Source organism: Mastigoproctus giganteus, chromosome 4 (assembly GCF_048544385.1).
Source record: "Mastigoproctus giganteus isolate SK-2022 chromosome 4, ASM4854438v1, whole genome shotgun sequence".
Taxonomy (NCBI): Eukaryota; Metazoa; Arthropoda; class Arachnida; order Uropygi; family Thelyphonidae; genus Mastigoproctus; species Mastigoproctus giganteus.
This window is the reverse complement of record NC_143578.1, coordinates 91,294,495-91,311,185: the sequence shown is the minus strand read 5'-3', so window position 1 is coordinate 91,311,185 and position 16,691 is coordinate 91,294,495. Positions and strand designations below refer to the sequence as shown.

Sequence of the window (16,691 nt, the reverse complement as noted above, 5' to 3'; positions counted from 1 at the left end):
CCTTTGAGATGTCAAGAGCAACTACTTGTGTTTCACCAAACCTTTCCATTGAAGTAGTCCATAAATGGGTAACATAAGCCAGGATATCACCAGTGGATCGAAACTGACGGAATCCATACTGGTGATTGTTGATCAGACGGAAGGTTTCTAGGTAGTTTAAGAGTTGGCAGTTAATTGATTTCTCCATTACTTTAGAAAGAGTAGAAGTAATTGCAATGGGACGATAATTGGATGGGAGGGATTTGTCACCCTTTTTAGGAACTGGCTGGATATGAGCAAATTTCCAAGCAGAAGGAAAAACACCTTTGGAATAAGAAAGTGAAAAAAGGCGGCAAAAAATAGAAGTAAGTTCAGGAGCACAGATTTTCAGAACAAGTGGAGAAATACCATCAGGACCTGGAGCTTTCTTAGCATCAAGATTCATCAAAATCCTTCTGATATCCTTTTGACGGAAGACCACAGGATTTTTTTTTTTTTTTTGATTTGGTAGTTGTTGGCGCATCGGCTTCTGTGGCCATATTGCACCTCCAAAGGTTTTTGCAGTACTTTGATCCAAGCCCGAGGCGGGAATCGAACCCGCGACCTTTGGGTTGCCGGGCAGGTACTTTACCCACTCTGCTAGCCCGGTCGGCGACCACAGGAGGCATTGAATGGACCGTGTTGGGAATGGTGGGGGGTGTTTTACCAAGTTCATTAATACACGAGCTGGAAGAAAAATGGGATGCTAGCAGGTCAGCTTTATCCTTGGCTGAAGTGACAACAGAACCATCTGGTTTGGACAGAGGTGGAAGCAGAGATGGGCAAAAGTTGCAGCCAATAGCTTTGGCAAGAGACCAGAAAGCTCGGCTACCATTAGGGCAAGAAGCAAGTTTTCTACTCTTAGCCTGTTCAAACTCTAGTTTGGACTGATTAATAACTGCTTTACAATTGTTGCGAGCTTTGGTGTAGGCAGAAAATGAAACTGAAGAATTAGAAACAAGCCAATTACGATATGCAACATTCTTCTCTTGAACAGCCTTAGCACATTTATTGGAAAACCAAGGTTTCGATAAAGGACGAGATTTTAAAGTGGAGTGTGGGATAAAGGATTCCATTCCTGCAAGAATAATTTCACTGACACGATCTGGGCAAACGTTGACATCAGGAGTTTTGAAACAGTAATCCGACCAAGGAAAAGAAGACTCGCAGGTCATCCCATTTTGCATTCTTGTAATGCCAAACAACACGAGGTTGGGAATAGCCATGAGATAAAGGCTCCATTGGAGAAGAGACAATCACCAAGTTGTGATCTGAAGTGCCTAAAGGACCTCTCACTTCGACCGTGTACTTAGAAGGGTTGTTTGTGAGAAAATGATCAAGCGTATTGGCTGTATGATTCGGATTGTCCGGTACTCTTGTAGGTAAATGAACAATCTGTGCTAGGTCATTAGTAATTGCAAAAGCCTCAGCATCTCGACCTGCTGGGTCGGTGTGACTAGAAAACGGAAGCCAGCTGGAGTTGTGAACATCAAAATCACCAAGGAAAATTACCTCACTGTTAGGAAAGTTGGACTGGAGAAAGTCAAGTTGCAACGAGAGGAAGTCGAAGAGCTCCAAGTGATTATTGGAGTTGGGAGAACGGTAGAGAACAAATGAATTTGACAGAATGAGGTAGAGAGATTTTAAGCCAGAGAAGATCAAAGAGAGGAGATTCCAAATTGCCAAGTCTCTGACAGGGAATATCAGAACGGACATATGCACAAGTACCACCTTTGAGGCGAAAGGAATCATACAGCAAATAATTTGGGCATCTGAGATGAGCAGTAGTTGAATCAACCGATAACTGAGATTCTGTCAGAAAAAGTACATGTGGTTTGGCAGACTGCAAGTGGCAATGGACATCGTTGAGATTAGAATTGAGACCACGTATATTTGTGAAATGAATTAGGAAGTCCTTGGGAGGTTTAGATCTTTTTGCAGATAAGCTTGTTCTATTAGTTTGACAATTCATGGTGTATTCAATAGTAAGAAAAAGTGGGTGGGACATGCTGTATGAAGTAATGAAATTTTTGGATATGGCGTACATGTGGTAAGAATATACCCAGATCCTTGACATAACGTGGCCTCGACAATGCTCCCCGCATACACACTACTCGGACTCCCGCCAGTCACTATCTGGCAGAGTAGAGGTAGCAAGATTATACACTAGCTGATCCGGAAGCCTCCTAGAGAGTTACCAATAGGTTCGGTCCGGTGTACTAACTAGCGGCCGGCCTGCGAAAACCGTTTTAGAGCTGTACCCTTGAAATGTAAGGAATATTGGATCTCGCCACGACGTTCATCATAACCTCAAAAGTCATCAATCATACTGCATGATGGAAGAGATAGGGAAGGGTTGACCGGAACTTAGCTCTAGAGACTAAACATGGGTTCCACCACTTCAAGCCTCCAATAAGCAAAGTGGTGGTATTTCACCGGTTGATGAGAGTCATCTACTACCTAGTACTGCCTGGTAACATAGAGGGGTGGCATTCCTCCATGTGGTGTGGGCGCCACACCTCGACCCCTGCTTACGTTGGTTCACACCTGGGTGGTCACCCACCATGTGCTTGTGCATGGAGGTTATACCCAGGATTACTAACAGTCCCACCATCGTGAAGGTGCAAGCAGAGGATTTGGCTGTCACAGACCGTCCGGACTTCGCCGAAATTGGGTCCACTTGACTTGAGTGTCACCCGAATATCAGTTCCATCAGCGTTTTAGACTCCCAGGTAGCAAGTACAGCTTGTCTGGCATATCTGAGAGAATGTCTGTGACAACCTCAAGGACTGCTACTAAGAATAGGCTCATTCAGAGCTTCCTTTTATGTGACTGGATAAATACCATTGGTACCAGGAACCCTTATTCAGTTAATAGTTTTTCCATTAGGTTCTTTAATATTATCAGTGTTATGTCTCCTACAGTACTCAGATATACAATATCCCCCTAGCCCAAAAGAGTCTTAAATGTGAAGATCAATGAAAATTACCTATTCAGCATACTGGCCACATTGATGGATTACCTATGATTGCCCCATTTCCACTTGGCAGAGGTCCCATCTGGTTCATTCTTTTCTTCATATTTACATATAAATAGATGAATATGAATAAAACTTGTTATTTCCTATTCTTGGCACTTTTAGCTAGTGATTCCTCATACTCAATTTTATCCATTTAACCCCATATATAATTTTGTTACAAATAAAGTTATAATTATTATACAAATCTGAGTCTCCCATTTCTCTGTAACTATTCCATGATACTTTTCTGTTCTAAATAAATCCTATTTCATCCAGCTTAACATCGACTTAGCACAGTACTTCCTAAATTGAATGAATGCACTTATAGCTTCAATGAGGAATGCCTTGAAAGTTCCCCATAATTCAATTCTACTTTCCCTCATGTATATTTCATCTTAGTTGACAGATAATAAGAATCCTCTTTCTTCAAATTAAAACCCTTGCCCTTATCCTTTACTACACAAATCTCGTTAATCATCATTCAATTCAGGACACAATGGTCCCTCACCACTAACAGTTTATGAAGTGCCATTTGTGATATTAACCAGATCACCGATGATGATCAGATCAGGAATATTTGTCCCCTTGCCCTTTTTCTGACAAGTTGACAAAAATAATATTCATCAAGCCAATTTGAAAAATTTAACCTGCAAGTCAAGTTATCAGTCCCTGATTTCCAATTAATGAGTGAAATCTCCCATAAACAAGGCACTCAGAATTACAGGAGGCCCTCAATTTAACGGACTAATTGGGGGAAGGGATGCCTGCTACTGCCAAAAGTCTGTTAAATCAAATGTATTTTAAAAACATGTATTAATAACGAACTTACAATGTACAGAATGTATAAGTATGAATAAAATTTTATGATAATGTACATTTAGTAATTTATACTAAAACATCTGTTAAAAATATAAAAATAAATTTACGACAGAAACCAAACTTTATTTTAATGAAACACGTCAAAAACTATACAATGTAACTAATTGAGTGTTTCCACCACTTTTTTTTCCCCCCTTAAAGCTCACACAAAGTTGTCCTCAATGTGAACATTAGTTTTTTCATTTAAATCCATTTTAGAGAGAAAAAATACTTTAAAATTCTTAAACTCCATTGAATAAAAAACATACAAAAATGTTAAAAAAAAGATACATAATATTCAATATTAATATTAACTTAATTGAAAGAATCACAATTTTCAGAGTCTGAAACAACTGTCATATGGAGGGAGAAGTGTTAATTCCTTGCTAGTAGAGGGTTCTGGTAAAACAGGTCCAATTGATGAAGTGATCTTGAAGAAATCATCAAGCTTCAGTTGCCTTACAGCTTGGTACTGCTTCCTTATTACCGTAGCTCGAAATTCTGTAAAATTTTCATAATAAGGAAGCACATCAGGGTCTGATGATGATTCAATATAATGTAAGATGTCATCCATCTGTTGTCTTATAACAAACAATTTAGGATGAGGTGCAACTGATTCTTCATCTTTGTCATCATCATCTTGTTCGCCATGAAAAACATTTTCTGCAATCTCTCCCTCAGAAAAAATTTGATAGCGCGGATCACCTTCTTCATTTTCGAGCCACTGTTCCACATCATTCTCAGTTACATTTTTGTTACCGCCCTCAGAAGAGGGTCCCGAAAATCAGACGCCTAAACTCCCTCAAAGTCCATTTCAGGTTCTAAGTTGTACAACAACTTCTTCCAAGCATTGGCCAAGGTAGTGATCTTCATATCTTTCCATGCAGCTGCTAAGTTGAAGATAGCAGATCTGATGTTCTATGCATGTAAATTTTGCAGTGTCCTAGTGCCTCTTGTATCTTCTTCTGTCTTCTGTTTCTTCCAAAACAACCGTCACTTCTTCCAAAAACTTCTTATACAACCGCTTACATGCAACAATTACACCTGATCCATTGGCTGTATCAGTGAAGTAGTGATGGGAGGCAGAAAAACACATTTAATTCTCCCATCCCTGCTAACTAACCTCTCAGCATTAGGGTGAGCAGGTCATTATCTAGCAGTAAAACAGCCATTATTTCATTTGAAGGAATTTTCAGCAAATCTATCTGATAGCATTGCACATCAGACAGATGTGCGACGCTATCAGATATAAACAGGTTCTAAATTTTTCCTTTAGGACAGAAATTTTTTGTCCATTAAATCCGAAAGTCCATTAAATCGGGGTCCGTTAAATCGAGGGCCTACTGTACTTTCCCATTTAAGGCTGCTTGTTGAGGAATAAGATTTCCTAGATATCTGGTCAATTGCTTTGTAGAAAATTCCAAAAAATTATATTACATTTAAACTCTTGGAGAGAAAAAAAAAAAAAAAAAAAAAAAAAAAAAAAAAAAAAAAACAAAGATTGTGCTTTTTTTTTTCTTCTTTTTTACATTCATTACTTTTCTATGCTTAAGGTACATTTTATAATGTAAATTCAAATACTGCATTATATGTAACAATTTTCAGGTGGAATTTTTCATCCCTGTAAACTGTCCTTGGCTGTCTCAGAATGCAAATATTTTTATATACATCGCATATATTTTATGCAACTAATCATAATAAAGGAATATTATCATTATTAATTTTTCTGTTCAGCATTATAAATTTCAGCAATATTTACAAAAAAAATTATATCCAAATCAATACTGAAATAATAAGATTGAAGAAACCTCTTTTCTTTTTTTTTCACATTCCTTACTTTTCTATACCTAAGATTTTAGAGCGTAAATTCAAAAATTGCATTGTATGTAACAATTTTTAGCTAGACTTTTTTTACCCCTTATGCATTATTAACTTACAAGTTTTGACTGCGAGATTGATGATGTATCTTCATCTGAAAGGTCAACGTTAGCCTGTTCATATAATACTTTGTTTTCAGCAAGGACGGATGGAATTACATTCTCCATTTCACCTTCTCCCTCTTCATTGCCTTGAATTTCTGATAATAATTTTGCTTCATATGACTCTGTTACATCTTCAACTAAATAATGGCTTGTATTTGGATATCTGAAATTACAGCAACAGTATTGCAATTTAAATACATTCTTATCTTAACATGCATAGTTACAAATACTGTAAAGTATAAAATAATAAATAACCCGAGGGGTTTACTTAATACGAATAATTAATTCCTCATATTGTGAAAATGTCATTTTATATGCAATTTTTTATATTATTTTTTTTTTCAAAAAAATATTATTGGCATAATATTAATAAAGTTGTTAACACTGGAATTTTATGAAAGCTATATCTGATCTAAATTTTTGTTTGTGCAATTAATTTGTGTTCTTTGTGTACTGTTACTGTAAAGATCAACCATTGATAACAGAAGATGTTGTTTTGAGTTTATATTAAATAACTCTTACACCAAGGGGCTAAAACTACTGACAGGTTTAGTTTTTTACTGTTGTTATTTTACAGAGCATCGGCATCTCATACTGCATCAGTCTATTCTCTATAAATGTGTATTCTTTGAAAGATTGCATTTTGTGCAGATGAAAAAAGTTTTTGTATGTCACTCAGATGGCATGTGCCTCCAGGTATTGTTATGTTCTTTACCACTGACATATGAATATTGGTTTGGAATAAGACTTCACAAAGTAACAGGCCAGTTGTGTACTGTGCTCCCTATCTGCACCTCTAGTGGTGGTCTGGTAATGGACAACATGGTAATGGCACATTATGATCCTTTCATTATTCTATAGGGGTCTGTCAACTCTTAAGCATACCAAAGAATTGTGTGAACCAACTTCCTGTTGTAGTGTTGACATCATATGGTTGAAAACTTGGGGATCATCTAGAAATTGACAACAGCTGCTAATGAATCTAAGAAACTTGATGAATGTAGTCTTACGGAGTGAGTTTTCAATCACTTAAAATCACTAAGAATAGCTATGCCACAATGGGATGAATATAAGGTGGACTGCCAGCATCATCCATACTCAAGGAGGGCCAATTTACTATTAATTACATTTTCTGGTTGTACACTACTTTATTATCTGTATTGATATCCCTCCTCATGCAATGTTCAAAATATAAAAAATTACTAATTAAATCAATCAGAAGAAAAAAACCAAACATATTTTTGGAAAACAGGAAACTGTGTCATGGGACTTGCCTCATCTTGCATCAGCTAATGATGCAAGATGCCATACATCAAAGCGTCAACAACCGGTAATCAACTCTAAACTAAAAGCAATAGATATCTGTTCTTTCAGTTAGTGTTAACTGATATCTCTATGAAAGGCAGGAACAGGTAATTTCAGACTTTTGCCTCAGCTAACAAAAGAGGACTAAACTCAGTTCTACTAGATCTAGATCCATCTACTCTCCTTTGCCACTATGTCTCTAACCACAAAGATGTTCCACAACAACTCCCTCTGGCACCCTCATGAAAAAAAAAAAAAAAAAAAAAAAAAAATCACTCTTCAAAGCATGAAAAAAACTGTGTCTACTCTTGAATTAGCTTTCAACTATAACCATACTACCTGCATACCAAGGATGAATGCCCTTGAAATCTCTGAGACATGATTTATCAAAATGGTCATTAGTAATGATTTTTCATGCTGCCAAGCTTTTTATAAATGACTGTCCCTCCCTATACAGGTAGGGAGTTATATTTATTTACTACAGGGTTCACCTTCAAAGGATTCAAAGTTCTTCTGATCTTCACTTGAAATTATTACATTGGAGTTAATTAGGTGAAGACAGTCCACTGGTGTCTAACCTATATCTTCCTGTCTTTATACCGTTTTTGGTGATTTTTATGTCCCTACAAGCATGACTGCATTTATCTGCATAACTTATCATAATTTTTTTTTGTTCTCTAGCAGGATGCACACCAACTGGATTGTTTAGTTCTTTTTGCCTGCTTACCTTGGAATCTGACAGCTTAGCTTTTTCATTCATAATGCCTTGCTCTAATTTATGGGTCTCAATGAATGTGCCTCAGTGACAAATGATATAGGTGCCATATAACACACACAAAAGTGATTTAATATAATGATTGTTAGTAATGTTAAGTTCAGTTCTTACCTTTCACAAGAGGAATCTTGGTTTATAGCATGATCCTTTTCCTGTATCACATGTTCATTAGGCTTTTGCGAAAGATGGGATATAGTTGTTTTCTGAAAAAAGTTATCTTGTTTGTTCTCGACATTATTGATAATGCTAGCTTTTTCTTCATTTGTTGGGTCTACTGAAAGCTTAACAAATCCCATTTTATTTTTGTTACTGGGTTCTTTAGAAATTTTATTATTACTTTTACCCACAGGATGTAGCCATACTTCTACTGCTGGTGGAGAATTACATCTTTTAATACTTTTATTTCCTTCCAGCCTCAATTTTACTTCACTGGGCATTTCTTCTATGTCATATGTTTTTATCTTTTGACCAACTACAACTAGTTCACTGCCATCCCACCCTTCACATTCAGATTCACTCCGTTTGGTGTTCATCAGAGGTTTCTTCATAGCAGTAGTCAAATTGTCTTCATATTCAGTTTCTTTTGTTTGTTTTTTGTTTAAGTAATCAAGAGAAACATCTCCTTCTGCTGTTAACATGCCTACAGTAATTTCTTCACTGTTTTTCTTTTCTTCTGGAAAATCTTTGGAGAGAAAATCATTTTCCATATTTGCTCCTCTGGAGAATGTCTTCATTATATTTTTCTGATAAAACAGAGCAAACATTTATTAGATTTGATACAGTGAATGCAAAAATTAATATTGATTAACAACTCTGCATCCAATTTAAGCATGTTAGAAATTTAAATATTATAGGGGACATTTTACAGAATGTATAAAAATTAAGACATCTGCTTTACCTTACTTATAAAGAAACACTGGCTTCAAAAAATGGTCATAATATTCAAGAATATATGAAAATTCAGCAAAAAGCAGATGCCAGTGATGTTGTATATAGAAGATAATGCTGAATTCCAAATGCACGAACCCCAAGAATATTACAAAAGGCCATATAATCAACAAAAGGAAGTGATATATATTTATTTTAATAAGACAGACAGAGATACATTGAAGATCTAACACTATGTTTTACTCAACTATGAAGTATGCTAACAAACAGCAAAAAACAAGTTATCTGACACAGCAGCTATAAAGTTTTCAACTGAGCCCCTTGGTTGAACAGGAGCCAATACACAGACCTAAGATTTATGAAATTTGTTAGATAATTCTAAATGAATTTAAGCTGCAAAAATATTTAATATACTACAACTGTACAGTGCATCTGGAAAACAGATGGGAAGGAGCAACAGTGCGTAGCACACACACTTCTTGATTAGACCGGGGTTCGAGCCTGTCACCACCAAATACAGAGGATGCGGAAAGTTCAGGGAATGACCACCGCATATCAGGGAGCAATATGGCCTTAGTTTCTAATGCTCCTAAAAACCAAATAACAAACAAGCAACAACAAACAGCATCTGGGAAACAATGACATATTAAGCATGATAGATTCTGATAATCATTAGCTCAGTTGGAACAGGAAGAAACATATGTTTTTGTACGGATGGGTCCATTTATAACCTTAATTGAAACTGAACTATTAGTTGAATTTTGTTTAATGTTTGTGGTAGACTGCAGTAGTTCCTGGAAACTTTTCTAGAGAGTGGCAATACGTTGCAGCACTTTACATGCTCATGAATCCAGCATGCTCCCATAAATAAGCAAAAATGCAGAGAAGTGAAGTTGCACTTCATAATTGAGCAGAAAGCTGAAGTGTTTTTTCACTGAAATAAAGAGTATAACTACTGCACACAGAAATTTTTCAGCATTTTTTTTTTTTTTTTTTTTGAAAACATTGAGAACCTACAAAAAACACACACTATTCTTCAACAGTTGAAGAATAAAGCTGGTAAAGGAACAAAAATGAGCTCACATGGCCAGTGTTCATTCTCCAAACAATGTTGAAGTGCCCTCTGAGTTACAATTTAGGATAGTCCAGGAAAGTCAACAAGAAAAGCAGCAGCCTGTGGAATCGGAATATCTCGGTATGCTTTAGTTGGATTCAAAATGTTCCCATACATTATTATAGTGCTATGTATTTCCAAAAATGATAATCAGAGAAAGCTTCAACTTGCTACTTAAGCTGAGGAAGAAATGCAGTGTTACACAACATCATGTTTTCAGATGAAGCTTATGAACAGGCAAGATGGACAAGAGAATCTTGCCATCATCTTCACGAAAAGGGTAGCCATAGTGGGAGTGATTGTGTGGATATCTCTGTCAAGCAGTACTTCCATATGCTTCATATAAATTATAGCAGTACTTCCAAATGCACTTTCTAATGTTGCTCTTTGCATTTCAGCATCTTGGGAACAATCAGATGTTTATGCAAGATGAGATATTGCTTTTGTAAAGGCAACTATAGTGATTGTAGATAATTTTTAAATTCCCTTCAGAGGGACAAACTGATGATGTTACTAACTGCAAATTCTAAATGGGAAGCATGTAGGAAGTAGTCATAGAAGGACTAAGCTTTTTGTACCAACTCAGAGATATTTTTTGAAGTTTAGACCTAAATACCTGTGATGTCAGATGAACATTGATGAAACTAATGACAGTGAAGAAAAATGCAAGGAATGATTATAAATTAGCAGGAACCAACAGAAAGTACAAATTAGGCTGCAATCAGCTCATTAAGGGGGTTAGGCAAGCTAAGGCAGACTTTGAGAAGTCTTTGGCTAAAAATGCAAAGAATTCTTTGCTTACATTAACACTAGAGGGAAATTGGTCCACTAGATTTGAATGGCATAATTACTGATAAACCTGTTCAGGTTGCTCAGAAACGGAATAAATATTTTGCATCTACATTCACCTGCAAAGAAGTTTTTAAGGATGGAAATATCAGAAGTGCCTGAGTTATAACCGAGAATTGAATTATTTTTTGATGACCGAGATGAAAGTGGAAGAGAAATTGGGCTAAACATAAATAAGGCACCTGGGGCTGATGGCATCTATCCAGTTATATTAAAATAAGCAGCAAAAGAGGTATGCAAACCCTTAGCCATCATTATAAGAGCATTCTTGGATTGGAGATGTGCAAATATTTCCTTAATTCAAAGGCAGGACAAAGGGTGAAGTGAGTAATTACAGAGCTGTAAGCTTGATTTCTGTTCCAGGAAAAATAATGGAGTCACCGGTTGAAGAAGTAATGTAGGACCATCTAGACAGGAATGCAGTTATACTGCAGCCACAGCATTGATTTGTTAAAGGGCAACCTTGGCTGATCAAACTGATTGGATACTATGATAAAGTAACAAAGGAACTGAATAAAAAAATTATTTTTAAATCAAAAAGTTAGATTTCAGAAAAGCTTTTGCTACTGTTCCACATGAAAGACTGCTGTACAAACTGGAATAGTAGCAATAAGAGTCAATTTACTTCTACCAATAAAGGGAAATCAGAGTATGAAAAGGCAGTGTGGTTATCAATGAGCACTACTCTACTTGGACTAATGTTATCAGTGGAGTACCTCGGGGTTCAGTGAGTGCCGGGCCCATGCTGTTTTCAATATTAGTGTTATTGTTTAAGACATATCAAGCTCACTGTCTAAGTTTGCAGGTGATACAAAGGTTAGCAGGGTGGTTAATGACAGTAATCAGGGTGAGCTACTGCAACAAGATCTAGAAAAATTAGCAGATGAGATGAGAGGTGGCAATTGAAATTTTAAAACTAACAAATCCAAGGTACTGGTAGAAGGAATTACAGATTAGTGTTCCAATTCTGTGGTACCACAATGAAGGTAGTCGAGTAGGAAAAAGACCTGGAAGTAATTTTTCAGTCAGATAAATTTCTCTGAGAAGTGTAAACAGGCTGTTAGGGCAGCTCACAGGGACAGCTATCATTTTGTCAATGATATGCAGGAATTTTGCCAGCAGTGATAAGGAGGTAATCATTGCAATGTATAAAGCGATGGTAAGGCCACATCTTGGGTATTGCAAAAACATCTGGAAGCCTCAATTTAAGAAGGGTGTGGATTTACTGATACAGGTGCAGGGAACAAAAGAATACTCATACCAAGAAAGGCTTCAGTCTTGCAAATTGTACTGTGGAAACTAGACACCCAAAAGAAGATCTGATTGACATGTTTAAGGTTTTTTGAATTGATTAAGCTAGATGTTGATGAAATCCTTACTTTTGTTCTGACAATGCACATAACAGGGCATGAATTTAAATTGGGGAAGAATGGTTGCAGGACAGATGTGCAGAAATTTGCTTTGCCACAGGTAGTTAACTGTTAGAACAATCGTCTATTTGGCATTGTATAAATCAATAGTTTGAAAAAAATTTAAGAACTACACAAATTATGGGAGGGAATGAATAGATAATGTGGGAAAGTGATTTTTTTTTTTAAATTCAGTAATCCATATTTGAAAAACATAACATACAGATGTACTTTAAAAAGCACAATACAAACTTGCTTTTGTTTATCTTTCCAAGAGTTTCATTATACATTATCTTCATGCAACCATTAGACAATGTATTATCTGTAGCTTTCATAATATTTTTTTTTCATCCTTTGCTTAAATTTTAAAAAGTAACAAAAACTGTTTGTGAGAGAAATTGATGAAGGTCATTAGTTTTTTATTTCCATGCTAAGAAATGAGTTGGTCAAATAGCAGTAAGGGAACTTAAGACTTTGAGACATTAGTATATTACATAAATGAGTTAGTGCCATTGCACTATGTTTTGTTCATAGTGAACTACTGAAGTAGATAAATTGGCATCGTTTTAATTGTATCTCATATTGTGATTACCTGTTGTGAAATCTCATGTTGAATACCTGTGATTACCTATTGTGAAATCTCATGTTGAATACCTGCGATTACCTGTTGTGGATTTTCATGTTGGAAATGGTGCTATCTGGGTGGTGGTATCCGCCGAGAATAAGTAACAGCCTTCTCCAATGGTGAAGTATTACTTATTCGAGGTAGTGCAATACCATGGAAACTTATTGTAAAGGTATTCATAATATGAGATACAATTAACACGATGCCAATTTATCTACTTCGGCAGTTCACTATGAACAAAACATGGTACAATGGTGCTAACCCATTCACTAGTGAATCTTATGTGTAGTCTCATGCTTTATGCAAAATAATCACCTTAGTTTATACTATTGCATACTTGTAGATTCTGTGTAATGAAGCAGGCTTTTCGGTTTGTAGGAAGAGTCCTCCATGGCTGTTTGGAATGATACATCCTCTTCGCTACTCATTTGGAAAGGTTTGGTACAATTCTCAACAACTGGAGGAATTTCTAAAGTCTCCTCTTCAATCAAGGCTGCAGTTAGCCAGTCCTGGGGGGGGGGGGGAAGAGTTCCTCCAGTGACTTATTCCAGGTTTACTCTATGACCTATATACTCTATAGTTTTTAAAGGAAACTCCCCATTATAATGTAAAACTTTGTCTTGAAAGTTTTGCGATTCAAATATATAACATAATTATTCATATCCTTTAACAGCAAAAAAAACTATTCTTTAAGCAAAAATTAAGAAAAGTTTACTTTTTTTTCACCAACTATTTTTAAGAACTGAGGACATTAAAACTATACCTTTTCAACTTTAATGTTAACTCTACTTTGAGTTTGTAGGCGTTGTGGGGGTGATGAAAACTGATATTTTCTGTGTCCTTCAATGTTAATTTCTGATGACACAGGTTTTCTTGTTTCTCTAGAGTATTTTGAATTGCCTCTAATGCTAGCATTTTTCGTCCCACTGGTATGCATGCTAGAATCTGAAAACCAAGCAATAAAATGTAGTAAACAATATGCAACAATACAAAGTATATTTGTAGTCTTTAAATGATTCTGAAGTTTATTAAAAACATACTAGTGCAATAACAATAAATAAATTATTAATTATAACAATTAGTTTATTTTTGTCTATAAAGTTTAATTTTTCTGAACATCTCTAGATATGCAGCCTTGGAAATTTTTTTTTATATAGGAACTCTCATTGATAAGGAGGTGATTCTATCGTTGCATAAGGCAATTCAAAGGTCATACCTTGTGTACTGCATACAGGTCTGGAAACCTCATTTTAGGAAGGATGTAGATCTGTTGGAACTGGTGCAGAGAAGAGCAATGAGATTAGCAAGGGAAACAAAAGAATACACTTATCAGGAAAGGCTTCAGTCTTGCAAATTGCAGTGTTTGGAGACTAGGCACCTACAAGGAGATCTGATTGAGATGTTTAAGGCTTTCGATGGATGATGGAATGGCTGATGGAATTCTTGCTCTTGCTAAGACTACTCAAGAGTGGGCATAAATTCAAATTGAGAAAGAATGGTTGCAAGATAGATGTGCGGAAACTTGCCTTCAGCCAGCAGGAATTCGATTATTGAAACAAACTTCATCCATTGTTGTAGATGTGCATAGTTTGAATAAATCAAGGAAGAACTATACACACTCCTAAAGGAGATGGACAAGTATATAGGAAGTGGTTTTTTTTTTTTTTTTTTTGGTGATGCTGCATAAGCTTGCTTGCATCATCATCATTAGCCACCACTGCTACTACTACTATAAACATTTTCTAGTTCTGCAAGCATAATTTCATTCACTTATCTGCATGTTGTTTTATAAAGTAATCTAAAATATTTTCAAATAATAGGTTAGATAAGGAAATGAAGGTCAAGGAAAATGTACTATCCAAGCTTATACCAAAAAACAGGTTCTCTTTTGGAGGGGAAGGGAGGGATTGGATTTGGCAAAATTAAAAAAAAAAAAAAAAAAAAAAAAAATTTAAAATCTTAAAATTGTTTTCTTTTAATTAAAAATGTAAAAATTAACTATGTATCATAAATTTATACACTATAAGAATATAGTTTTTTTTAATGGCCCACAGACTGGTGTCAGTCAATATTCCAGTTTCACCAATCTATTCCCTATGGACCAGTGAAACTTTAACCTTTTCAGCATTTCAAAATAACTATTTAACTAAACTGGATAATCTATTCCCCTTACTTTAATCCATATGATACAAAAAAAAGTGGATGACGAGCCTTCTTATTGGTCAGCTGCTGACAAATACAGTGGTACTTTGACATCTGGTCAACAAGCACTTTCAACAACTATGGGTATTTGTTTATGTCAGGATTAAAGTAAGAACAAACAGACTACATTCACATAAAGTGTTAGTTAAAGTTGTTCAACAAGGGCCAAAATTACACATAATTGATAAATTTCACTAAGTACCCCAAATAATAAATTTGTCAAAATCTATCGAGCTGGAGTGGCAGAGTTAAATTCATTGACGCGAGGAGGGTTAGATTGTATTACAAATTCGTGAGCTTGAATCTCACATCTATCTAGAACATGAGGTGGATAGCCGCAATTTGAAAGCTCTGCCCTAATTTTAGAAATCTCCAATTGCCTGTCACCAGTTGAACTAGTGTATCTAAGTGAGGGAAAATAAAGTGCAAGCAGTGCTACACAAATGACCAGGGGCGTGCACAGACCCATAATTGGTAAATTGGCCTGCGAACATTGGCTTCCTAAAAACGGAAGTTACTAAATGTGAATCCACGTGTTGGACCAACACATCCAAAAAAAGGAAGAGTATTATCAACCTCTAGTTCAATCATAAACTAAATGACAGGCGACAGGGAATTGAGATATTGCAGCAGTCAAGATTCCAATCCCTGGGGGACAATTGTGAAGATATCGTCAACGTAACGCAATCTAACCCTCCTCGTGTCAATGAATTTATCTCTACTGCCTACATCTCCTATTATCCGGGCATATCAGAACGTCTTATTAGGATTTTGCTTCTCCATCATATACAATGCATGCAACTTCCGGGGAGGAAATTATTTCTAAGGTGAAAACACTTGTTCCTCCTTTCCTATGGAGTGGTTCTGTATACCACATTACATGTCTGGATTGTGGGGGGGATGTTATGTAGGTGAGTCTGGTAGAAGATTGAAAGACCAGGTTGCTGAGCATGAGGTGGCTCTGCGAACCGCTAATTTTGAACACTCCGCAGTCACCGAGCATTATTGGGTTGAACAGCACAATCTTGATCCCCGATGGGATATTGAAATTGTCGACTATTCATTTGATTACTGCCGGCACTCATGGCTTGAAGCACTGCACATAGCTACCAATAATAAGTACTATGAATCGCACGAGGGGAGTGCACTTACACTCTATTATAGAATGCACTGTTTTGCAGTGCGATGAGGGCTGGCAGTCACGTGTACGTAATTCTGTTCTACCAACACCAGACTCATGATACATGATCATGCCCAGCTGACTTTTGCTAATGTAACCATCAATATATACTGGAGTACACCATTCACAGACTAGCTGATGAAGAGGCACTTCACTTCAAAAGAGTCTATTTATTTCAATGCTTTTATTATATTATATTTTAACACTTTTATCTTATGTATATATCATTTATTTATTTTAATAAATTTATTTTAACCAGTTAGTCGGTCATCGCAAGAAACTTGGATGATATGCAACCCAACGCACAAGGCCTGTTTTCTAAAATGAATCATAAGGCAGACAAATGGATAAGATGTGGCAGTTTTTTGACCAATCAGTGCAAAGTATGACAATCTCCCGACCAATGGTTTTACGACATCTAGCAATATATTAATCAATAGCTCCACACATGCAATTGACAGTCTCTA

At 36.2% G+C, this 16,691-nt stretch overlaps 1 protein-coding gene across 1 annotated transcript in view; it reads right to left on the bottom strand.

Moving 5' to 3' along the window:
• LOC150086905 (uncharacterized) overlaps positions 1-16,691 on the bottom strand; it is a 152,366-nt gene that overhangs the window by 54,128 nt on the left and 81,547 nt on the right. The window contains exons 10-12 of the mRNA XM_090372316.1: positions 13,606-13,787; positions 8,069-8,700; positions 5,833-6,040 (exon numbers count right to left, since the gene is read on the bottom strand). Coding sequence (XP_090228442.1) covers positions 5,833-6,040; positions 8,069-8,700; positions 13,606-13,787 — 1,022 coding nt within the window. The remainder of the gene's footprint in view (positions 1-5,832; positions 6,041-8,068; positions 8,701-13,605; positions 13,788-16,691) is intronic.